Source organism: Petaurus breviceps, unplaced genomic scaffold (assembly GCF_028583685.1).
Source record: "Petaurus breviceps papuanus isolate PSGF00001 unplaced genomic scaffold, PetGlider_PUasm1.0 37, whole genome shotgun sequence".
In the NCBI taxonomy this organism is placed as follows: domain Eukaryota; kingdom Metazoa; phylum Chordata; class Mammalia; order Diprotodontia; family Petauridae; genus Petaurus; species Petaurus breviceps.
In genome coordinates, this window is record NW_027186296.1 from 100,864,802 (window position 1) to 100,890,886 (window position 26,085).

Consider the following 26,085-nt stretch of genomic DNA (forward strand, 5'->3'; position numbering starts at 1 on the left):
ACACACCGCGCTCCGAGCTGCATCCAATCAGAGCTGCAGCAGTGAGCGCATCATCCTGTTCTTCCCCAGTGATTTGCTTATTGAATAAAGGTACATTTTTTTGTTCACATTTACCTGTTTATTAAAATTGCTGTCAATGTTCATTAAAATAAGCCCTCCCCTGAAAATAAGCCCTCTGGTGTTTTTCTGTCCAAAAAAAATAATAAGACAGTGTCTTATTATCGGGGAAACTCGGTAATTGGTCATTTCTAGTAAATAATGTGAATCAAGTTTATTCTGTCATATCAGTAGTTTAAAATTCTAGATTCTATTCCTTTTGTCTGCTTTTGTCTCCTGTGTCTCTTCCCCTCTTTTTAAAACTTTCCCTTATATCTCTTTTACCTTCCCCCTTCTCTTCCTTTAGTTTTATATTGAGCAAACCTTGCATTACTTTCACTGTTTTTCTTCAGACTTTGTTTCTGAGATCTTTTTATAGTTACTATAGTTACCTGCTGTCCATATTCCTTATATCTTAAATTTATTTTCTCTCCACTTGATTTCCCTTCATTTCTCTTTTGCCATTATTCTTTCCTCCTTCCTTTATTTTGCTTGCTTTCCTTTCCCCTCCATTCCTTCTCCCAAAAACACATTACTGAACCTTACTTGATTTTAGCTTTTTAAAGAAATGCCTTTAATTCTAGGTTATTTGCAACTTGCCCTGTTCTCTCATTTTGAAAACAAACAAATTCAGAGAATATGACAACATGATCTGTGGTAGTTAGTAATGAAATAAGCAATCTCTGAGGGAATACCCTTTATCCTGAGATGAGACTGAATTGGAATTTTTCTCTTTTAGGACAGACAACCTTTGAAACAACTCAGTCACATTTTAACACAATAATATATGGAAGAGATAATGCTTCTTATCCTTAAATTCCATTTTTGTGAATCTGTAATGAGATTTAGGCAGAGAAAAACACTGGTCCAGAGATGTGAACATCTTTAAATATCAATTCATTTTATTTCACATACAGTTATTAAGTTCATCAAATGTTCTAGTTACTGCTGATATACATATAAAAATGGATGCATTCCTGTCCCCCAAAATTTTAAATTTGTTAGGGGGCTGCATGATATCTGTACATAAGCATAATATAAGGTAAGGAGAGGCATAATGGATTCTGATGGGGGAGGGGGATAGGAGGGGAGTGAGGGAAGACTTCACAATGGAGATGGAACCTGAGGTAATCCCTGATGAAAGTTAGGTATTCTGAAAGATGGAGAGATATGGGGAGGGAGCACCTTCTGGGCAAAAGGGATAGTTCCTGACAGTGCACATGAAGATATTAGATATAGTGTCAAGTTCAAAGGTCAAATAAAAGATCAGATAAAGGTCAAATATATACTTATATGTCATAGCTTAGATAAAATCATCTCATGTTAGAAAGACTCTCTGCAGCTAATCTACATGTATAGAGATGGTCACTTCTGAATGTAGAATTTCTAAAGCCCAGGGTTTCATATCTATTGTTTCATCACCAAACTAAATATGAGCCCTGTGACTGACCATCTACTCGGAGGGGGGCTACATTTATTGAATCAAAGTGAGAGTATTGACTGCTTTTTTGTAGAGCACTGAGGGGGCAGAGAGGAGAGCATGGATGACATTCTTTTATTTTTCTCATTTTTCAAATGCTTTATTAACTTCTGATTTACATCATTAATTTCCACCAGGTTTTATTACAAATTTTCTCCCCATTTTTCCCCTACCCACCACCCCAAAATAGCAATCCCATAGGATATCGCCTCCTCCAATCTGTTCTCTCCCATATCTTCTCTCATATCCCTTTCGACTTTTCCAGTAGGGCATGGTGGAACTCTATGCCCCAGTGCCTGTATATCTTATTTCCCAATTACATGTAAAATAGTATTAATAATAATAATATATATACATATATATATATATATATAATTTTAAACATTTGATTTTAAAACTTTGAATTCCAGATTCATTCCTTTTCTCCCTTGTCACCAACCCTTACTGGGAAGATAAGCAGTTCAGTATAGGTTGTACAAGTGTAGCTAATGCAAAACACTAACATAGAAGATATATTGTAAAAGACTGACTATATCTCCCTCCTCCCTCCCAGCCTGCCCTCCCTTCCATCATCCCCCCCTCTCATCCCTTTCCCCCCATTCTCCTATAGGGTGAGATACCCTATTTAGTGTGTATTTTATTCCCTCCCTGAGCCAAATTCAATGAGAATAAGGTTGACCCATTCCCTTTTGCCTTCCTATTCTTCCCCTCCATTGTAACCATTTTCCTTTCCCTCTTCCATATGAGATAGTTTACCCCATTCCGTCTCTTTCCATCTCCTCTCATTATATTCCTCTATCACATCTTAATTTCACCTTTTAAGCATCATCCCTTCCTATTAACTTGGTCCTGTGCACTCTATCTATGTATACCTGTAAACATGTATACACACATTCACATATGTATTCATATGCCTGTATACCCTCTGATATAGACATATATATGTATATGTATATATATATATATATATATATATTTCTATTCCCTTCAACTATTTTCATACTGAGAAAAGTTTCATCAGTTAAAATTATTGTTTTTCCATGTAGGAATGTTAATAGTTCAACTTTGATAAGTGGCTTTTGATTTCTTTTCCCTGTTTACCTTCTCAAGCTTCTCTTGCTTCTTGTATCTGAATGTCAAATTTTCTATTCAACTCTGGTTTTTTCATTAAGAATGCTTGAAAGTCCTCTATTCCACTGAATGACCATATTTTCCCCTGAAACACGATACTCAGTTTTGCTGGGTAGGTGATTCTTGGTTTTAATCCCAGCTCCTCTGCCCTCCAGAATATCATATTCCAGGCCCTTCGATCCCTCAGTGTAGAAGCTACCAGATCCTGGGTTATCTGATTTTGTTTCCACAATATTAAAATTGTTTCTTCCTGGCTGCTTGTAATATTCTCTCCTTGATCTGGGAATTCCAGAACCTGGCTATAATATTCCTAGGAGTTTTCTTTTTGGGATCTTTTTCAGGAGGTGATTAGTGGATTCTTTCAACCTCTATTTTGCCTTTAGGGCAATTTTCCTTGAGAATTTCTTAGAGGATGATTTCTAGGTTCTTTCTTTGATCATGGCTTTCAGGTAGTCCAATAATTTTCAAATTATCTCTCCTGGATCTATTTTCCAGGTCAGTGGTTTTTCCCATGAGTTATTTCACATTGCCTTCTATTCTTAATTTGTTTGGATCTGTTTAATAGTATCTTGATTTCTCATAAAGTCACTAGCTTCCATTTGCTCCATTCTAAATCTGAGGGAATGATTCTCCTCATTGAGCTTTTGAGCTTCTTTTTCCATCTGGCAAGGTCAGCTTTTTAAGGCATTCTTCTCCTCATTGCCTTTTTGAGCCTCTTTTGCCAATTGAGTTAGTCTGTTTTTTAAGGTGTGATTTTCCTCAGTCAGGCTGTTGACTCTCATTTCATAATTTTCTTTCATCGTTCTAATTTCTCTTCCCAATTTTTCCTCCACTTTTCTTATCTGCTTCTTAAGGTCCTCTATGGCCTGTAACCAGCTCAGATTTTCCTTTGAAGCTTTTGGTGCAGGAGTTCTGACTTCACTGTCTTCCTCCTGTTCCATGCTTTGCTCCTTTTTGTCCCCAAAATAGGAGTCTAATGTTGGATTCTTCTGTTTGTTTTGTTTCCTTTGCCTGGTCATATTGCCCCTCAGTTACTTGACCCCTGGGCTTTTTGCCACAGTAGGACTCTGCCACCTGACAGGGGAGGTGTCATCCCAAATGCTGGGGTTTTCTCAGCTGCCAGAGGTATTAGTTGGGTGCCCTCTCTGAAGCTTCCACACGCTTTGTCAGGCTGGTCACACACTCCAGGATCTCTACCCTAGAGTGCAATCCAGATCCAAGCAGGTTAAAGCAAGAGTGATTACCCCTCAGATTGGTTGCTTGGTCCCCCTACACTCTGCAGGCCAGGAGTTGAAGTTGCCACATGGCACTGGCTATGCCAGGGGTCTCAGCAGCTTCTTGTCCTGGGGGCAAAAGCCGATGTTCTCCTAACTGCTGGTCCCAAAATCCACACTGCACTGACCTCTCACTTTGTCCTTTGCATCTATGTGTTGATAAATCTGGAAACAGCCACAGCTGCTGGTGATCTGGAGTCCCTCCAATCATAGGCTGGTCAGGCCTACCCTGGGGCTAAAACCTCTATCTCACTCAGGCCTGGGCTTGGCTTCCACATGGATGTGCTGGCCGATTCCTGCCAGCCTGCCAGGCTGTCCTCAATGGGAGATTAGCTTCTTGGTGTCATTTTGTGGGTTCTGCAGCTCCAAAGTTTGTTCAGAGTCCTCTTTTTACATGGATTGGGGAAGGTGGAAGCTGGAGCCAAGTGGCGGTCCTGCTTCTACTCTGCCATCTTCATGGATGACATTCTTGCTGTGTGCAAACTGTGTTTAGAGATGGGAATCAGTAGTCGCCTATCAATTTCCAAAGAATTCAATAAGCAATCTTGAGTCAAAATCATTCTCTTTAGTTCAGAAATCCTGATTTGAGAGGTTGGGTCTTCAGCAACCTCTAATCAGTATAGGGTATCTCAAAAGTCTTAGGGCAATTTCAGGTCTTAATAGCTTAATAAATTAACATTAAGATTTTGGAATACCCTGTTTACTTATTTTTGGGCCTTGATAGACAGTACCATCATCAGGTGCTTGCATCATAGACAGACTGCTGGACTCAGAGTCAGGAAGACTCTGAGTTGGAATCTTACCTTTGACAATTATAAGTTATATATGAACCAGGTCAAGTCGCTTGATTTTCTTGATCTCCATTTTCTTATTTCTAAGATGGGGATAATAAGATCACCAACCCCAAATGGTCACTGTGGGGATCAAATATGATATTATATGCAAAACACTTTGAAAACTTTAAATTATCATATCATTGAGTATATGTCTATATCACATACATTAGTGACTACCAGTATTATCTTTTAAATGTATCATACTGAAAAAGATTGATGGATTTTTTTTTGAGAATACTTTCTTTGTTGGAGATTGGAACTCCCAACACAAGGCCTCCTAAGGTTGTCATAGAAAGATCTGGACTGTTTTGTAAAAAAGGAACCTGGCATTTATTTCTGACAAGATTATTCTCATTTTGGCATCTTGAAAAATTGTCCTTGATCACCACCAGGAGGAAAGAGGAGAGTAAGGAGGGTAGTTCATAAACAGCACATTTTTTTCCCCTAGGGATAGAGATCACCACAAAGTCTACCTTTTTGCCCTATGAGCAGGTTTAGAAAATTACATGGGAATGTAGGAGATTCTCATGGATATCAAAATGTTTAATACAACATTATTTACATGGTCCAATATACACCATATCTCATCAATAACAGTTGAAGTTTTTGGATCCAGAAAGCAATCATTGGGACATCTACAAATTACTCTTTGTTCCAATCCTTCAGTTTCTGCCACTGTGCTATCTCAGAGCCTGTAATCCACCTGACTGAGTTTGAACCATCTTACAAAGATGTCCCCTTACAAACATGGAACAAGCAATTCCCATTCAATTTTCCTACTTTACAAATTCTCATCATTACTAGAGGAGTAAATGCCATTTGGTCTGAAACCATACAGAGGAATTATTCTGGATATGAATAGCTCAAAACAGATTTATGTGGGAGAAACAGAATCATCTTTCAAATGTTAAGTATATTTCCATAGAAACTTTTCTCTTCACTTTGTGGAGGACAAAGTTTCTTTCTATTCCTTTTTCTCTTGGTTTTATTCTCTGTACTTTCTTTCCTCCCTGCCTTCATTCATTATTTTCTCTCTTTATTTCATTCTTTCCTTTCTTCTCTCCTTCTCACATTCCCTCCCACTTTCCTTTAATATTCTGATCACTCTGACGAGCCAAAGCAAAATTTATTGATGGCACTTAGTTTCTTTGTCTTTTTTTTATTGTTTTTGTTTGCTTTTTTGGAGGGGGGGGGAAGTAGGGCAATTGGGCTTAAGTGACTTGCCCAAGGTCACAAGGCTAGTTTTTTGTGTTGAGTGTCTGAGGCCGGATTTGAACTCAGGTCCTCCTTACTCCAGGGCCGGTGCTCTATTCACTGTGCCACCTAGCTGCGCCATGGCACTTAGTTTCTTGATGCTACTCAAGGAAGGCTAGAACTTGAATAATCATTTCCAACCTAAGTTTATTAAAGATGAGGAAACAGAGCATGAGGGATGTTAAGAGATTGGCTAAAGATCTTCTAGCTAGGAAATGACAAAGTGCTGAGACTTGAACCCAGTTTTCTCGGGTTTCGGTCCAGTGAATTTAGCTCTTGGTTCTTGACCTCTAATTGGTCCTTATTGGGTTTGACTCTGCGATGGCTATGTAATACTGGTTAGGATTCAATGGTAACAATGTTGACAGTGATGTGGCTAACAGTAGTGCATTCTCTTTGGCCCAAAGGTCAATCAACATTGCTCAGTGATGTCCCTTCAAATGAATGCTTTTTGCACAACTCTCCTGGAATTCTTCAAAGAGGGAGTGCACAAGCACTAACCAAGAGTGCTGTGATAGGGATTCCTTTCATCATGCGTTGACCTGGGTTGCTTTTACGATTCCTTACAAATATCAAATTCTGTGACTGTGTGATTTATGTAATGTATTATTAGTCTATGTGATTTTCCTTCATTCCTCAGTGGGAGGATGGGGTTGACTTCCTCTTCCTACCTGTGACATCTGTCTCTAAAATGGGTCTGTGCCTGATTTGACCTTCTCTGTCATATAGAAGCCAGTTCACTAAACCAGCCAACACTGGTAAATCTGATGGAACAGAGTCCTTTCTTATTCAACATCATGGGTTTCTATATGAGAAAACTATGAATTATTTTCTAGTACTGGAGAGAGATTGTGCCTCTTCACTATAGAGTTAGGTATGACTTGAACAGAGGTAATGTTAAGGACTTTATTTTAGTTCTAGCCCTTAAATATTTCTTCCATCAGACTCACCTTTCCTGGGTGCTGGGAAGGGTCTGAGATTTTGTCCTATAGGCCAAGTTCCATTATGACTCCAATTGCTGTGAGTTAGAATTTATTCCTTTGATTCTTTTGGTTTTAGAAATACTATCAAAGAAAGCTTACCATATAAAAAGTGCCCATATTTACTTCTTATTTTAGAACTTTCAGGCCATAGTGAAATTGTCACATCTAGCCAATTTCCTGAAGGAAGTTGAATCTCTCCTCTGCAGTTTAAAAGTCTACCCTCTATTGATTGGTCTCTTCTCATCTTCTGCTGTCTCTTCCCCTCATTTCACTTTCACCTCTGATCTTGTTTCTCTTCCTCCCCCTTCTCTTCTTTTAGTTTGATTTTTATAAATCTTGTATGACTTCCACTGTTTTGTTTTTCAAGCTTTTATATTGAGATAATTGAATAGTGACTCTGGGATCTGCCTGTTATTCACAATTTCTTATCTCTTAAGTTTATAATAACAGTCTTTTTCATTTCTTTCCTCTCCCTTTCCTTTCTTTGACTTCTCTTTCTTTTCTCCCATTATTTCTTCCACCTCTTCCCTTTCCATTGCTTTGCTTTCTCCTCTATTCCTTTTTCCAAATAACATATTACTAAACCTTGAATGATCATAGGTCTTTAAAGATATACCTTTAATTCCAGTTTATTTTCACCTTCTCCAGTCCTCTCATTTTCAAAACAAACAGACCCAGAGAAGGTGACACTCTGATGCTCTCCTCAAAGACCATCTTAGGAAGTGTTTCTCATGCCCATATTTTTGGTAGTTAGTGAGAAAACAAGCAGTTACTTTGAGGGAATATGCTCTAATCCTGAGATGAGATTGAATTTGATCTTTTCACTTCAAGGCACTCCAGACTTTACAACTGTGGAATCAACTTCAGAAGCAGTAGCATATGGAACAGGTAATGCTTCTTATCTTTCCCCCTCCCTTTTTGAGAATCTCTAATGAGATTTAGACAAGAGCTGATATGTAGATGCGAGCATCTTGAAATAGCAATTCAATTTATTCCACACTCTTTTATTAAGTGCATCAAATGTTCAAGGCATGTGCTAGTCATTGTGCATACTCATAAAAATGGATACCTTCCTGCCTCCCCAAACTTTCAGTTTCCTAGGAAGCTAAAGGTTTGATTTGACCTTCTCTGTCTTGTAGGAGCCAGCTCACCCAGTACACCCTACATTGGTAAATCTGAGTTTTTTCTCCTTCAACATCATGGGTTTCTATATGAGAAAACCCTGATTTAACTATGATTACTGTAGAGAGATGGTGCTTTTCTCCTCTGTAGTTAGCTATGACTTGAAAGGAGGTAATGTTAAGAAGCTTTATTTTAGTTCCAGCCCCCAAATACTTCTTCCAGCAGACTGACCCTTCCTGGGTGTTGGGATGGGTTCCAGATTTTGTCCTATTGACCAAGTTCTTTTATGGCTCCAATTATTTAGATTTAGCATTTGTTCTTTTGATTCTTTTAGTTTTACAAATACCACCAAAGAAAGCTTCTCATATAAAAAGTGGCCATGTCTACTCTTTATTTTAAAACTTTCAGGGAATAGCAAAATTGTTATTTGTAGCCCATTATGTGAATGAAGGTTAATGTCTCCTCTGTAGTTTAAAATCCTAAACTCTATTGTTTTTGTCTCTTTCCATCCTCTGTTGTCCCTTCCCCTCTTTTCACCTGCTCCTCTGATTTTTTTCTCTTTCTCCTCCCTCTTCTCTTCTCTTAGTTTTGAATTTAACAAACCTTGCTTTACTTCCACGATTTGATTTTTCAAACTATTATTTTAAGATTATTGAATAGTCACTATGGTTTCTTCCTGCTACCCACAATTTCTTATCTCTTAAGTTTGCAATAACAGATTCTTAATGATTTACTTCATGTCCCTTGCCTTCCTTTTTTTTTTTAGGAAAGGGGAATACTGGGCAGTTGGGGTAAAGTGATTTGCCCAAGGTCACACAGATAGTAAGTGTTAAGTGTTTGAGGTTGGATTTGAACCCAGGTCCTCCTGACTTCAGGGTCAGTGCTTTATTCACTGTGCCACCTAGCTGCCCCTCCTTTGCCTTCCTTTCTCTTCCCTTCCCTTTACTTCATTTCCCCCCATTGTTTCTTCCCCCTTTCCACTTTACATTGCTTTGCTTTGCTGTATCCACCATTTCTTTTCCCAAGAATGTGTTTCTGAACCTTCCATGATATTTGCTATTTAAAGAAATTCCTTTAATTTCAGTTGATTTGGAACTTTCCCAATCTCATCATTTGCAAAAGAAACAGATCCAAAGAAGGTTACAATATGATGCCCTCCCAAAAGACCATCTTAGGAAGTGTTTCTCATGCCCATATTTGTGGTAGTTAGTGAGAAAAAGAGTAGTTAGTATGAGGAAATACCCTCTAACCCTGAGAGGAGATTGAATTTCATCTTTTCACTTCTAGTAACAACAGACTTTGTCACTACTGAATCTCCTTTCAGCACAATGACATATGAAACAGCTAATGCTTCTTCTCTTGTCCCCTGCCTTTTTGTGAAACCCTAATGAGATTTAGAGAAGAGCTGATATGTAGATGCGAGCATCTTGAAATAGCAATTCAATTTATTCCACAGTCTTCTATTAAATGCATCAAATATTCAAGACGTGCTAGTCACTGTGCATACTCATATAAAAATGGATGCCTTCCTGCCTCCCCAAATTTGCAGTTTGGTAGTTGGGTGTATGGTATGTGGAATAAGCATGTAACAAGGCAAGTGGAGGTGAAGAGTGTTAAAGCTGAGGGGAGGAGGGAAGATGTCATGAAAGAGATGGGATCAAAGCTGAACCTTGGTGGAAGTCAGGCATTGTGAAAGGCAGAGAGAGATGAGGAAGGAGAGCATTCCATGGGGAAGGACAACTTCCATGAATGCATGCAGATATGAGAAAGGCTGGAGTTGGAGGTCTCTTATCAGTTCATTTATCCTTTCTTCTCTGTTTTGAGATATACTGTCTATGTCCAAAATGTATCTATTAGTAGATCAGGTTGTGAATAAATTCATCCTCAATATCTCCTTAATTCATAGGGTTTATCTTGAAGCCAAGGCTTTTCCCTTCTGTGTACCCTTAAAAGAAAAGATGGACCTTTAGTCACTGCTACTAATGAATAGTGAAGTATATTTCCATTTTTCATTTATGTAGAGTTCTGTGACCATCAGATCTCATACTTGGCATTTTGGTTTATTTTGGAGAATATTTTGAGAGAGTCTCAAGTTCCAAATTAAATCCTTTCCTCTACTCCAACCCAAAATTTCCTTCATTGATTGAATCTGGTGATTCTGGATCCTGATGTGGGATCTTTGCCTTTATGCTGATGGCCCCATGACCTCTTTTAATCTTTCCTTTCATGAAGAGCCTCAGGGATAAACCATGAGGGATTGAGGTCAGTCACACGAGAGGGTTCACTGCCACCTCATATTTCTCAGTAACCATGTCTCTCATGGGAAGGTCCTCATTGCAGAGGGCTTTCTGTTAATGTAGAATATTGGATGAGGTTCCAGAGTGGGTTCTGTTCCCTAATTCTACATGTGTAGGTGTAAGTTCAGATTCCCACATAGGAAACCTAATGGAATCTGAAGATTCTTAAACACAGAGTCAACTATATGGCTCAAGATTCACCATGTTTCCTTGCCTGTGGATCAGGCTTTTTTGGATCCAGAAAAACAGCACTGGAAGAACCACAAGTTGTTCTGTGTTCCACTCTCCCTGGTATCTGCCATAGTACTATATTATAGAATCTGGTGCAGGACTGAGTTTGGACCATTTTGCTAGTATGATCCTGGCTAAGCATGCTGAGAGTGGAGCAAGGATCCTTTTGTATTTTTCCTACACTCCAATTTTCATTGTCCCTGGAGGTTGTAGATATTCTCTGTCCTGAAGAATAAGGAGTTATTCTGGATGTTGACCTTATTGATGGCACTTCATTTCTTGTTGTTTGTCAAAGAAGGCTAGAGCTTGAGCAATCATTCCCTATTTAAGGCTGTAAAAGAGGAGGAAACTGAGTCTGAGGGATTGACCAAAGACCATCTAGTTTTTTTCTCTTACTCCTTCCTCTTCTCTTCTTTTAGTTTTGAATTTAATCAATCTTACATCACTTCCACTCTTTAATTTTTCGAGCTATTATTTTAAGATTACTGAATAGTCACTTATTTCTACCTGCTATCCACAACATATCTTTTAAGTTTATAATGGCAGATTCTTTATCATTTATTTCATTTCCCTTACCCTCCTTTCTTTTGCCTTCCCTTTACTTCATTTTCCCCATTATTTCTTCCCCTTTCACCTTTCTATTGCTTTGCTTTGCTATATCCACCATTCCTTTTCCCAAGAATGAATCTTGCATGATTTTAGCTTTATAAAGAAATGCCTTTAATTCCAGTTTATTTGCAACTTTTCTAATCCCCACATTTGAAAAAGAAAAAGACCCACAGAAAGTGACAATATGATGCTTTCCTCAAAGATCATCTTAGGAAGTGTTTCTCATGCTCAAATTTTGGTAGTTAGTAAGAAAAGGAGTAGTTACTTTGAGTGAATACCCTCTAATCCTGAGAGGAGATTGAATTTGATCTCTTCACTTCTAGGAACAACAGACTCTGCAATTACTCAATCACCTTTACGCACAACATATGGAACAGGTAATGCTTCTTATCTTGCCTTTCTCTTTTCGTGAATCTCTAAGGAGTTTTAGAGAAGAGTTGGTAGGAAGATGTGAGCATCTTTAAAGAGCACTTCAATTAATTCCACACCATTCTATTAAGTGCATCAAATCTTCAAGGCATGTGCTAGTCACTGTGCATACACATATAAAAATGCATACCTTCCTGCCTCCCCAGATTTGCAGTTTGCTAGGAGGCTGTATGGTGTGTGGGGATAAGAATGAAACAAGGTAAGTGGAGTTTGAAGAGGACTAAAACTGAGGGTATGAGGGAAGACGTCATGATAGAGATGGGACTGAAGGCGAACCTTGGTGGAAGTCAGGCATTGTGAAAGGCAGAGAGAAGTGAGGAAGGAGAGCACTGTATGAGGAAGGGCAACTTTCATGAATGCATGCAGGCATGAAAGAATCTTGAGTTGGAGGTATCATATCCTTTCATCTAGCTTTTTTTCCCTCAGTTTTGAGATATAATCAAAGACAACTTTTTCTGTGAATAGATCAGGTCATGAATAAATTCGTCCTCAGTATATCCTTAACTCCTCAGGCTTATCCTGAAGCCAAAGCTCTTCCCTTCTGTGTGAACTGATAAGAGATGGACCATTAGTCACTACTGCTAATGAGTAGTGAAATCTATTTCCTTTTTGCATTCATGTAGTATGCAACCACCATTAGATCTCATACTTTGCGTGATGGTATATTTTGTGGAATACTTTGAGAGATTGATTCTCAGCTTCCAAATTAAATCTTTTCCTCTACTCCAAACCAACCTCTCCTTCACTTGTCGAAACTGGTGCTTTTGGACCATGGTGGGTAATATTTTTGCTTGTAAGGGGATGGTCCACAACCTCTTTTAATCTTTCCTTTCATGAAGGGCCTCGGGGATAAACCATGACAGATTGAGGGCAGTCAGATCAGCGGGTTCACTGCCACCTCATATTTCTCAGTAATCATGGCTCTCATGGGAAGGTCCTCATTGCACAGGGCTTTCTGTTAATGTACAAAATGGAATGAGGTTTCAGAGTGGTTTCTGTTCCCTAATGCTACATGTGTAGGCATAAGTTCAGATTCCCATGTGGCAATGTGGGAAATCTAATGGAAGCTGAAGATTCTTAAAGACAGTGTCAACTACATGGCTCAAGATTTGCCATGTTTCCTTATCTGATGATTAGGCTTTTTTTGCCCCAGAAAATCAATACTGGAACAACCACAAATTGTCCCATGTTCTACTCTCCCTGATGTCAGCCGTAGTACTTTATTCTAAAACTTGGTCTAGGACTGAGTTTGGACCATTTTGCAAGTATGACCCTGGCCAAGGATGCAGAGAGTGACACAAAGAATGCTTTTGTATTTTTCTACACTCCAGTTTTCATTGTCCCTGGAGGTGATGGATGTTTTCTGTCCTGAAACTAAGACAAAGAATTATTCTGGATGTGGACAGGTCATTGCCATTTTGTGCCAAAGAAGTAGAAGGTCCCAATTAGCTGTCAGATTTTACGTGTCTTACCAGAGAAAAGTATTTCATTATTTCAGGAGAAAAACCAGTATTTCCTACTTGCTCTTTCAATCTTTTTATTTTTGCTTTCTTTCCTTTCTGCCACCTTCAACTCTTTTCTTCTTCCTTCATGGCCTTTTTTACTTCTCTTTCTCACCCTCTGTCACCCTTTCCCCCTTCCTCCTTCTTCAACTATTTCTTCACAATCTAGTCAGATGAAAAAAAGTACAACCGTGAAAAAATGAGCATTTTAATACATCATTGTTATAGACAGAAAGTTCTGCCCATTAAGATGCTATAAGAGGTACTGTAGTGATGGACTTAGTACATTTGAAAATAAAAATTCCAGTGAGGTCTTCATAATGTCATGTAGGATAAATCTGGGAATTTTACACTTGGCAAGTGAAAAGTCTGCTGATCTTTTGACTAGGGAAGAACAAAGGAAGGAGTAATATCTTTTGTAGATGGCATAGCCCTTTGGCATCCTTCTCATTCTGTTATTTTTGCACTAAGGCTTGTCTGGATGGGAGTTCCCACCTCAGCAATTGCAGCCCCTTCTGAGCTTTGAGGGAAGTGCCTAAAGCCTTGAGATTTCATTCCTGAGGAAGGACACTGAAAAAGAATTGTTCCCTCTCCCTCTCTCTCTTGGAGTAGATTCTGATGTGGCTTTGACACTGGTGAATGGAGGAGACAGATGCCAGGGCCGAGTTGAAGTGCTGTACCAAGGATCCTGGGGCACCGTGTGTGATGACGACTGGGATTTGACTGATGCCAACGTGGTCTGCAGGCAGCTGGGCTGTGGCTATGCTGTGTCAGCTCCAGGAAATGCCCATTTTGGCCAGGGCAGTGGAAAGATTATCCTGGATAACCTGCGATGTTCTGGGTCTGAGTCCTATCTGTGGTCCTGTCCCCACAATGGGTGGCTGGTCCACAACTGTGGGCACAGTGAGGACGCCAGTGTCATCTGCTCAGGTATTGCCTCTCTGGGAAACACCTGCTGCTTCAGTTCTGGAGTGCATTCTGTCAGGGCATCTTTCTTCCTGACTGAGATTCTTTTTCTTCAGAGATCGTTGAGGATTTCTTCTTGCTCAGACATGAACACGAGTTTCTTTGAGTTGGAGAACACTGAAAAACAGTGACTGCTGGATTTAGGAAGAGAATTCACTTTATTTTTTCAAAAACTACTCACTTTCCTTTGCTCCAGTGACAGTGATAACACTTCAAAGCATTGTTCAGATTCAAAGGATTGTTCATGGAATAGGCTGTGCTGGGGGACGAGTTATAGTCTGTTAGTCAGAGGACTGGGTAAAAAGTTTGACTCTGTCTCTAATTATTTCTATGCCCTTTGTGAGTTACTTAAACACTCTGGGCTTCAGTTTGCTTATAGGTAAAGAGAAGAGGCCACAGTGTATACATTTGATATCTCTTCAAGCTCTAAATTTATTATCTTATCATTCTGTTACTCATCCCCATTAGATAAAATTTCAAAGGAATCAAAGGTTCCAGCTTTTCTTCCAAATAGTTTGAGGCCAATTTCTTTTTCCTCAAATAAGGGAATACTCCTTTCAATCTGAACAATGGACAGATAAGCCTTTTGGACAAGATAAAGCCTTTGTCTGGTGGAGAATACTTGCGTGTCCTCTATAGGGAACAGAGACTAGTCTTTCAGAAAACATTCTCCCTATACTTTAAGTCGAAAGAATCAGTTATGGTCCTTTTCCCCAATGGCACAATTATGAAGCATAATATTGTTCTGAATGCTCAGATGGACAAAAAACACACTTTGTTGATGGCACTTAGTTTCTTGATGCTACTCGAGAAAGGCTAGAGCTTGAGCAATCATTCCCAACTTAAGGTTGTGAAAGACTGGAAACTGAGCCTGAGAGATGTTAAGGTATTGAACAAAGATTGTCTAACTAGGAGGTGGCAAAGTGCTGAAATTTGAACCCAGATTTCTCACTTTTTTGGTAACAGTGCCCTTAGCTCTTAGTTCTTGACTTCTATTTGGGCCTCCATGGGTTTGACTCTGTGATGGTTATATCATATTGGTTAGGAGTCAGAGGTCATATTATTGATTGGTTATATGGCCAATAGTTGCCATTTTTTTTGGAGGGAAATTGTGGTTAAGTAACTTGCCCAAGGTTACACGGCTAGTTTTTTGTGTGGGTGTTAAGTGTCTGAGGCCGGAACCGAACTTGGGTCTTCCTGACTCCGGTGCCGGCACTTTACTCACTGCACCACCTAGGCATCCCTAGTTGCCCATTTTCTTTGGCCCCAAGGCCAGTCTGCCTAGGTCATTGCCCTGCCATGAAATGATTCCCCTCTGCACTATCATCCTGGAATTGTTCAAGAAGAGAGTGCACAGCCACTAGCCAGGCGTGCTGTGATGGGGATTCCTTGCATCATGTGTTGGCCTAGGTTGCTGTTAGGATTCCTTTCAAATATCAAATTCTGTGACTGTGAGTTTGTTGTTGATACTTGTGATTTATACTATGTACTTCCCTTATTCCTTGTGGGGCTGGGAGTATTGACTTCCTGTTCTCATCTGCCCATGTCTGATTTGACCTTCTCTGTCTTGTAGAAGCCAGCACAACCAGTCCACCCTACTTCGGTAAGTCTGAGTTCTTTCTTATTCAACATCATGGGTTTCTATAGGAGAAATCCCTGGTTTAACTTTGAGTATTGTAGAGAGATGATACTTTTCTCCTCTGCAGAGTTAGGTATGACTTGAAGGGAGTTAATGTTAAGAAACTTTATTTTAGTTCTTGCCACCAAATATTTCTTCCATCAGACTGACCCTTCCTGAGTGCTGGGATGGGTTCTGGATTTTGTCCTATTGGCCAAGTTCCGTTATGGCTACGATTATTTAGAGTTAAAATTTATTCTTTTGATTCTTTTAGTTTTACAAATACTACCAAAAAAGCTTCCTGTATAAAAAGTCACCATGTCTACTTTTTATTTATATTTTTTGCCATTTTTTGTAGGGGGAAGGCAGGGCAATTGGGGTTAAGTGCTTTGCCCAAGGTCACCTGGCTAGTAAGTGTTAAGTGTCTGAGGTTGGATTTGAACTCAGGTCCCCCTGATCCCAGGGCTGGTGCTCTATTCACTGTGCCACCTGGCCGCCCCTCTACACTTTGTTTTAAAACTTTCTGGGCATAGCTAAATTGCCATTTCTGTCCAATTATGTGAATGAAGGTTAATCTCTCCTGTGCACCTTAAAATCGCAACTGCTATTGTTTCTGTCCCCATCTTCTGTTGTCTCTTCCCCTCCGCTATTTTTCTTCCTCCTCCCCCTTCTCTTCTTTTAGTTTGGAATTTGATCAACCTTGCCTTATTACCACTCTTTAATTTTTCATGCTATGATTTTGAGATAACTGAACAGTGACTATGGTTTCTACTTGCTATCCAGAATTTCTTATCTCTTAAGTTTGTAATAAAAAATTCTTTAAAATTTATTTCATGTCCCTTGCCCTCCTCTATCTTCCCTTCCTTTCACTTCATTTACCCCATTGTTTTTCCCCCCTCTCTTCTTTCCATTGCTGTGTTTTTGCCCTCTGGGCCTTTCTTTCCCAAAATACTTATTACTGAACCTTGCATGATTTTAGCTCTTTTAAGAAATGCCTTTCCTTCCAGTTTATTTGCAACTTGTCCAATCCTCTCATTTTGAAAACAAATACACCCTCAGAACGTGACAATGTTGTCCTCTCCTAAAAGACTATCTAAGGAAGAGTTTCTCATGACTGCATTTGTGGTCGTTAGTGACAATATGGGAAGTTACTTTCAGTTCGTATCCTCTAATTCTGGGATGCGACTGAATTTTATCTTTTTCGCTTCTAGCACCTACAACCTTTCCAACTACTGAGTCGCCTTTACACACAACATCAGTTGGAACAGGTAATGCTTTTTTTTTATTACTCTCCTTCCTATCCTGCCGCTGACTTATTCTATTTTCTCCTTTCACCCTGTCCCTTTTCAAAAGTGTGTGCTTCTAACTACCCTCCCTCCAATATGACCTCCCTTCTATCACCCCTCCCCCCTTATATTCTTCCCCCCTGCTTTCCTGTAGAGTAAGATACTCAATTTAGTGTATATGTTATTTCTTCCTTAAGCCAAATCCAATGAGTATGGTTGACCCATTCCCTTTCACCTTCCTGTTCTTCCCTCCATTGCAACAATTTTCTCTTGCCTCTTTTATATGAGATAATTTAACCTATTCTGTCTCTCCCTATCTCCTCTCATTATATTCCTTTCTCACCTCTTAATTTTATTTTTTAGATATCATCCCTTCCTATTCAGCTGACCCTGTGCTCTCTGTCTATGTGTAGATGTACACATATATACACACACTCATATATGTATTTATATGCACATATAGCATTCTATATAACCCTACATATGTATGCATGCATGTAGGTATGTATGTATATATATATATATATACACATATATTCCCTTCAACTATCCTCATGATAAAAGTCTTCTTATGAGTTATAATTATTATTTGTCCATGTAGGAAGGTAAATAGTTCAACTTCAATAAGTTCCTTATGATTTCTTTTCCCTGTTAATCTTCTCATGCTTCTCTTGCTTCATTATTTGAACGTCAAATTTTGTGTTCAACTCTGGTTTTTCCATCAAGAATGATTGAAAGTCCTCTATTTCATTGATTGCCCATATTTTACCCTGAAATATTATACTCAGTTTTGCTGGGTAGGTCATTCTTGGTTTTGATCCCAGATCCTTTGCCCTCTGGAATATGATATTCCATGCCCTTCGATCCCTTAATATAGAAGCTGCTAGAACTTGTGTTAGCTTGATTGTGTTTCCACAATAGTAAAGTTGTTCCTTCCTGTCTAATTGTGATATTTTCTCATTGAACTGGGAACTCTAGAATTTGGCTATAATATTCCTGGGAGTTTTCTTTTTGGGATCTTTTTCAAGAGGTGATCAGTGGATTCTTTCAACCTCTACTTTTCCCTCTGGTTCTAAAACATCAAGGTAATTTTCCTTGAAAATTTCTTGAAGGATGATTTAGAGGTTCTTTTGTTGATCAGGGCTCCCAGGTAGTCTAATAGTTTTTAAATTATCTCTCCTGGATCTATTTTCCAGGTCAGTGGTTTTTCCAGTGAGATACTTCACATTGCCTTCTATTTTTTCATTTGTTTGAATCTGTTTTATAGTATCTTGATTTCTCATAAAGTCATTAGCTTCCAATTGCTTCAATCTAATTTTGAAAAAATGATTCTCTTCAGTGAGTTTTTGAAATTCCTTTTCCATCTGGCAAATTAGGCTTTTTAAGGCATTCTTCTCCTCATTAGCTTTTTGTGCCTCTTTTGCCATTTGAGTTAGTATAATTTTTAAGGAGTTCTTTTCCTCAGTCAGTTTGTTGACTCTCTTTTCATGATTTTCTTGCATCATTATCATTTTTCTTCCCACTTTTTCCTCCACTTCTCTTACTTGAGTTTCAAAATCCTTCTTGAGTGCCTCCATGCCCAGTAATCAGTTCATATTTTTCTTGGAAGCTTTTTTTTTAAGTAATTGGGGTTAAGTAACTTGCTAAAGGTTACATGGCCAGTTATTTTTGGGTGCGGTGCTAAGTATCAGAGCCCGGATCCGATCCCCAGGTCATCCTGACACTGGGGCTGGTGCTGTTACTTGCTAAGCCACCTGGCTGCCCCTTCTTGGAAGATTTTGAGGCAGGAATTCTGACTTTGATTTCTTCCTCCCATTCCATGTTTTGATCTTTTTGTCCCCAAAAAAGGAATCTAAGGTTTGATTACTCTCCTTGCTTTGCTTCCTCTGCTTGCTCATGTTGCCACTCAATACTTGCCTTTTGAGCACTTTTCCATGGTGGAACTCTGCTTTCAGAGAGGACAGTTTGTCCCAAATCGCTGGGCTTTTTGCAGCTGCCAAAACTACTAGAAAGGTGCCATCTCTGAATCCCCCATGTGCTCTGGCCCACTGGCCACACATGCAGGGCCTCCACCCAAGGCAATGATCCAGATCCAAGCAGGTTAAAGCAAGAGCAATTACTCTTTGAATGGTCTCTTGGTCCCCTTATGATCTGTGGGCCAGGAGCTTTGGAGGAAGCCTCTTGGGGAAACAGCTGCAGCCACCCTAACTCTGCCTCCTCTTACCCTGGGGGCAGGGGCCAGACCATGCTCTTCTTTTCCGATGGAGTTCCCGACTGATCGTATACTTGCCTTTTGGTGTTTAAGGGTTGAGGAGTCTGGAAGCTTCCACAGGTCCTGGTGATGCACTCTCCTGAAGTCTGCTCTGGCAGTAGCTGGTCAGGGCTGCCCTGAGGACAAAATCACAGGGCTCATGTGGGGCTGCACTAGGTTCCCAGCTCAGTGTTATGGATCCCTCCTGTTGGTCTTCCAGGATGCCTTCAGTGGGAGATTTGTTTCTCTCTGTCACTTTGTGGGATCTGTAGTTCTTAAATTTGTTTAGTCTCATTTTATAGATATTTGAGGTGGTTGTTGCAGGAGCTCACAGAATTTTCCTCCTTCTATGCCACCATCTTGGCTCCTGCCCCTTATCAGACATTTTTGGTGCTAGAGAACATCTTTGTAAGAACTAGAAATTGCCCCTTGTTCCACATTCTTTGGTTTTAGCTCCTGTAGTATGTCCTAGAAGCTGTTGTAGGACTGAATTTGGACCATTTTGCTAGTATGACTCTGGCCAATGAGTTAAGTCTGTTGACCAAGGAAGCACCATGTGTATTTCCTTTATTTAAATTTTCATTGTCCTTGGAGGTGGTAGGTGGATTCTGTCCCGAAACCAAGGCTAATAGTTATTTTGGATTTGAATAGGCCATTGACATTATATGCCAAAGAAAGAGGAGGTCTAAATGAGCACTTTCAGGAAGAAAATAGTACTTCCTACCTGCTCCTTCAATGTGTTTTTTTCTTTCCTTTCTTCCATATTTCACTCTTCTCTACTTTCCCTTTTCTCCTTTATTTACCCTCTTTTTCACTTTTCCTCTTCCTCCTTCTTCAAATAACTCGTACACTGGCTAACCAGAAGAATTTTTTAAAAATAGGTTTTGTCATATCCTCATGGCAAGTGAAGAGTCTGCTGATCTTTTAACTATGGAGGAACAAAGGAAGGAGTAATATCTTTTGTGGATGGCATAGCTCTTTGGTATCCTTCTCATTATGTTATTTTTGCACTAAGCCTTGTCTAAAGGGGACTTCCCACCTCAGCAATTTCAGCCCCTTCTGAGCTTTGAGCGAAGTGCCTAAAGGCTTGAGATTTCATTCCTGAGAAAGAACACTGAAATGGAATTGTTCCCTCTCCCTCTCTCCCTTGGATTAGATTCTGGTGTGGCCTTGACACTGGTGAATGGAGGAGACAGATGCCAGGGCCGAGTTGAAGTGCTGTACCAAGGATCCTGGGGCACTGTTTGTGATGACTACTGGGATTTGACTGATGCCAACGTGGTCTGCAGGCAGCTGGGCTGTGGCTATGCTGTGTCAGCTCCAGGAAATGCCCATTTTGGCCAGGGCAGTGGAAAGATTGTCCTGGATGACCTGCGGTGTTCTGGGTCTGAGTCCTATCTGTGGTCCTGTCCCCACAATGGGTGGCTGGTCCACAACTGTGGGCACAGTGAGGACGCCAGTGTCATCTGCTCAGGTATTGCCTCTCTGGGAAACACCTGCTGCTTCTGTTCTAGAGTGCATCCTGTCAGGGCATCTTTCTTCCTGGCTGAGATTCTTTTTGTACAGAACTTGCTGAGGGTTTCTGATTACTCAGAAATGTCCACAAGTTTCTCAGATTAGGAGAGCACTGAAAAACAGTGACTGCTGGATTGAGGGAGAGAATTCACTTTATTTTTTCAAAATGTACTCACTTTCCTTTACTCCAGTGACAGTGATAACACTTCAAAGTAGGGATTGTTCAGAAAAATAGCTGTGCTGGGGGCAAGTCATAGTCTGTGAGTCAGAGGACCAGGTAAAAGGTTTGACTCTGTCTCATAATTTTTATGCCCTTGGTAAGTTACTTAATCACTCTAGGCCTCAGTTTCCTTATAAGTGAACAGAAGAGATCTGAATGGATAGCTCTCATATGTCTTCTGGTTCTCTATTTATTGTCCTATCATTCTCTTCCTCATGCCCTTTGGTAATTTTTAGAAATTTCAAAGAAATCAGAGGTGTTTTTTGTTTGAGTGCAATATTGATTTTTTTCTCTAAAAAAGGAATATTTCTTTCAATTTGAACAATGTGAAGCTCCGTAGATAAGAGAAAACCTTTGTCTGGAGGAGAATATTTGCATGTACTCTGTAGGGAACAGACACTAGTCTTTCAGAAAACATCTTCCCCACATTTTCACTTGAAATAATCAGTTATGGTCCTTTTCCCCAGTGGCACAATCATCAAGCATAATATAGTTCTTATCACTCAGATGAACAAAAACTCACTTTATTGATGACGATTTATTTATTTTTCTCTTTTTCTTTTAATTTTTGGAGAGGGGAAGACAGGGCAAATGGGGTTAAGTGACCTGCCCAAGGTAAAACTTCTTGTTAAGTGTCAAGTATCTGAGGTAGGATCTGAACCCGTGTCCTCCTGACTGCAGTGTCTGTGCTGGGTTCACTGTGCCTCCCAGATGCCCCAGTCCTTCATTCCTTGATGCTAGTCAAGGGAGGGCTAGAGCTTGTGCAATCATTTCCAATTTAAGTCTGTAAAAGATGAGGAAACAGAGCCTGAGGGCTGATAAGGGATTGACCAAAGATTATCTAGCTAGAAAGTGAGAAGTACTGATACTTGAACTGAGATTTCTCACTTTTTTGGTCCAATGCCTGAGCTCTTAATTCTTGACCTCTAATTGGGCCTCATTGGGCTTGACTCTGTGCTGGCTATGTCATACTGGTTACGAATCATAGATAATACTGCTGATTGGTTGTACGACTAATAGTGGCCCATTTTCTTTGTCCCCAAGGTCAGCCAGCATAGTTCAATGTCCTGCCTTCAAATGAATCCTCCTTGTATTTCTGTTTTGGCATTTTTCAAGAAGAGAGTTCACAGCCACTAGCCAGGAGTGCTGTGATGGGGATTCCTTTCCTCTCGTGTTTGCCTAGTTTGCAGTTAAGATTCCTTTCAAATCTCAAATTCTGTGACTCTTTGAATTTGTTTTTGATTTTCATAATTCATGCTATATACACCCTTCATTCCTCGGTGGGTTGGGAGTATTGACTTCCTCTTCCCATCTGTGACATCTGTCTCTAAATTGGGTCCATGTCTGATTTGACCTTCCCTCTTTTGTAGAAGCCAGCACATCCAGTCCACTCTACTTTGGTAAGTCTGAGTTCTTCCCTATTCAACATCATGGATTTCTATAGGAGAAATCCCTGATTTACCTTTGAGTATTATAGAGAGATGGTGCTTTTCTCCTCTGTAGAGTTAGGTGTGATTTCAATGGAGGTAATGTTAAGAACCTTTATACTAATTCTACTTCCATCAGCCTGACCATTTCTGGGTGCTGGGATGAGTCCCAGATTTTGGCCTATTGGCCAAGTTCTTTCATGGTTCCAGTTACTCTGAGTTAGAATTTGTTCTTTTGATTCTTTCAGTTTTGGAAGTACTACTAATGAAAGCTTCCTGAAAAAAGCAGTGCCATGTCTACTCTTTATTTTAAAACTTTCAGGGCATAGCTAAAATGTCATTTCTATCTAATTATGTGACTATAACTTAATCTTTTCTCTGCAGTTTAAAATTCCAACCTCTATTGCTTTTGTCTGTTCTCATCTTCTGTTGTCTCATTCCCTCTGCTATTTTTCTTCCTCCTACCCATTCTTTTCTTTTAGTTTTGAATTTGATAAACCTTGCATTATTTCCTCCCTTTAATTTTTCATGCTGATTTTGAGATTACTGAACAGTAACTAAGATTTCTACCTGCTATGCACAACTTCTTATCTCTTAAGTTTACAAAAACAGATTCCTTTTAATTTATTCATGTCCCTTGTCCTCCTTTGTCTTCCCTTCCTTTCACTTCATTTCCCCACATTGTTTTCCCCCTCTCCTCTTTCCATTTTTTCCCTCTAGCTGTTCTTTCCCAAAGAAAATATTATTCAGCCTTGTATGATTTTAGCTCTTTAATTCCAGTTTATTTGCAACTTGTCCAGTCCTCTCCTTTTGAAAACAAATATACCCGAAGAAGTGACAATGTGGTGCTCTCCTAAAAGACTATCTAAGGAAGAGTTTCTCATGACTGCGTTTGTGGTCCTTAGTGAGAATATGGGCAGTTTGAGTTTGTAACTTCTAATGCTGGGATGACACTGAATTTGATCTTTTTCACTTCTAGCACCTACAGCCTTTCCAACTACTGAGTCACCTTTACACACAACATCAGTTGGAACAGGTAATGCTTCTTATCTTGCCTTTGCCTTTTTGTGAATCTCTAATGAGTTTTAGAGAAGAGTCACTAGGAAGATGTGAGAATCTTTAAATAGCAATTCCATTATTCCACCCTCTTTTATTAAGTGCATGAAATGTCCAAGGCCTGTGCTATTCCCTGTGGATACACATATAAAAATGGAAACCTTCCTGGCTCCACAAATTTGCAGTTTGTTAGGAGGCTGCACGGTGTGTGAGGATAAGCATGGAACAAGGTAAGTGTAGGTGAAGAGGGTTGAAGTTGAGGGGATGAGGGAAGACGTCAGGACAGAGATGGGACCGAAGGTGAGCCTTGGTGGAAGTTGGACATTATGAAAGCCAAAGAGAGATGAGGAAGGAGTGCATTCCATGAGAAAGGGACAACTTACATGAATGCATGCAGGTATGAAATAAAGCCTCAAGGCTAAGGTCTCATACCGGTTCTTCTATCCTTCTGTCTGAGTTTCGAGATGTATTCTCTATGAGCACAACTCTACCTGTGGGTAAATCAGGTTGTGAATAAATTTGTCCTCAATATGTCCTTCACTCTTCAGGCTGATCCTGAAGCCAAAGCTTTTCCTTTTGTGTGGACTGATAAGAGATGGACCTTTAGTCACTACTGCTTGTGAACAGGGAAATCTATTTCTTCTTGCCTTTATGTAGCAGTCTGTCACCATTAGACCTCATAAAAGTCATGATGGTATATTGTGGGGAATATTTTGAGAGATCCTCAGGTTCCAAATTAAATCTTTTCCTCCCCTCCAACACAAAGTATTCTAAACAAACTTCAGCACAGATAGAGCAGGCAAACAGACTGCCGGGATCCCACAAGTTTCTCCTTCTTGACTGCCACCACAACAGCCCTCTTCCCAGTTAATGCTGTCTCTAGCTGTTGGGGGGCTCGCCTTATAGTCATTAGCTCCTCCCCAGGAGTTCAGAAGTTGTGGAGTTTACTTGTTCTGTTTCTTAAGAAACTGAAACAAGGTGTTAATTCAACAGCTGAAACAAGGTGTGAACCAATTCTGTGCTTGCCATCACACCAACTCAAACTCTCCTTCATTGGTTGAAACTGGTGCTTTTGGACCATTGTGTGGGAAGGTTTTTGCTTGTAAGGTGATGACTCACAATCTCTTTTACTCTTTCCTTTCATGAAGAGCCTAGGGGATAAACCATGACAGATTGAAGGCAGTCAGATCCCAGGGCTCACTCCCACCTCATATCTCTCAGTAGTCAAGGTTTTGTTTGCACGGAGTCTTTGTTCTCATTTGGAATATGGGATATAGGAATATGGGATGAGTGTTCAGAGTGGACTTTCTTCACTGATGCTACATGTGCAGATGTAGGTCCAGATTGCAGTGCAGGAATATAGGAGATCTAATGGAAGCTGAAGATTCTTGAACATAGTGTCAATTGCATGGGTATAGATTCTCCATGCTTCCTTTCCTGCTGATCAGGCTTTTTTGGCTCCAGAAAAAACATCACTGGAATTTTATTGTCAGTTCCTTGTTGTCACTCATTTCACTATGTCCCAGAACCTGTTGTAGGACCGATTTTGGCCCATTTTGCTAGTATGCCCCAGACCAGGGAAATAGACTGTGATCCAAGGAAGCACTGTGTGTTTTTCCTGCATTCCAATTTTCATTGTCCCTGGAGCTGGTAGATGAATTCTGTCCTGAAAGTCTAGTTAGGAATTATTCTGGATATTAACAGGTCATTGCCATTTTGTGCCAAAGAAACAAGAGGTCTAAAGAAACTCTCAGATTTTAAGTGTCTTTCCAGGGAAAAGTATTTCATCACATTCAGGAGGAAAACAGTACTTCCTAGTTACTGCTTCAGTATTTTTTTCTTTACTTTCATCTTCCTCTGTTCTCTTCTTCCTTCATTTCCTTTTATCCTTCCCTTTTTCCTTTTTTAACCCTCTTTTGTCCTTTTCCCCTTCTTCCTTATTTAAATAACACATTCACAGACTGAGAAGATGAAAATAAATTTTTTATCATATTCATAAATCACAATACAGAGGGACCAAAGGCCCAAACATGAACAAATGATCATTTTAATACCTGATTGTGTTGTAGACAGTAAGTTCTGCCCATTAAGATGCAAAAAGAGGCAGAGATGCTCTTAGGACATTTGTAAATGAAAATTCCAGTGATGTCTTCATTATTTAATGTCGGATAAATTAGGGAATTTTAAGCATAGCATGTGAAGGGTCTGCTGAGCTTGCCACTAGAGAGGAACAAAGGAAGGAGATGCACCTTTTCTGCATGGCGTAGCCCTTTGGTATACTTTTCATTTTATTATTTTTGCACTAAGGTTTGTCTAAAGGGGACTTCCCACCTCGGCAATTTCAGCCCCTTCCCAGCTTTGAGGGAAGTGCCTAAAGCCTTGAGATTTCATTCCTGAGAAAGGACACTGAAAAGAAATTGTTCCCTCTCCCTCTGTCTCTTGGAGTAGATTCTGGTGTGGCCTTGACACTGGTGAATGGAGGAGACAGATGCCAGGGTCGAG

The 26,085-nt window shown here is 39.8% G+C and overlaps 1 protein-coding gene across 1 annotated transcript in view; it reads left to right on the forward strand.

Annotated features, from left to right (window-relative positions):
• The window catches only part of DMBT1 (deleted in malignant brain tumors 1), a 495,581-nt gene that overhangs the window by 2,949 nt on the left and 466,547 nt on the right, over window positions 1-26,085 (forward strand). Inside the window, 7 exon segments of the mRNA XM_069097407.1 lie at window positions 8,197-8,208; window positions 9,840-9,855; window positions 13,765-14,174; window positions 14,596-14,608; window positions 20,472-20,839; window positions 22,471-22,500; window positions 23,507-23,563. Of these exon segments, the coding sequence (XP_068953508.1) occupies window positions 8,197-8,208; window positions 9,840-9,855; window positions 13,765-14,174; window positions 14,596-14,608; window positions 20,472-20,839; window positions 22,471-22,500; window positions 23,507-23,563 (906 nt within the window).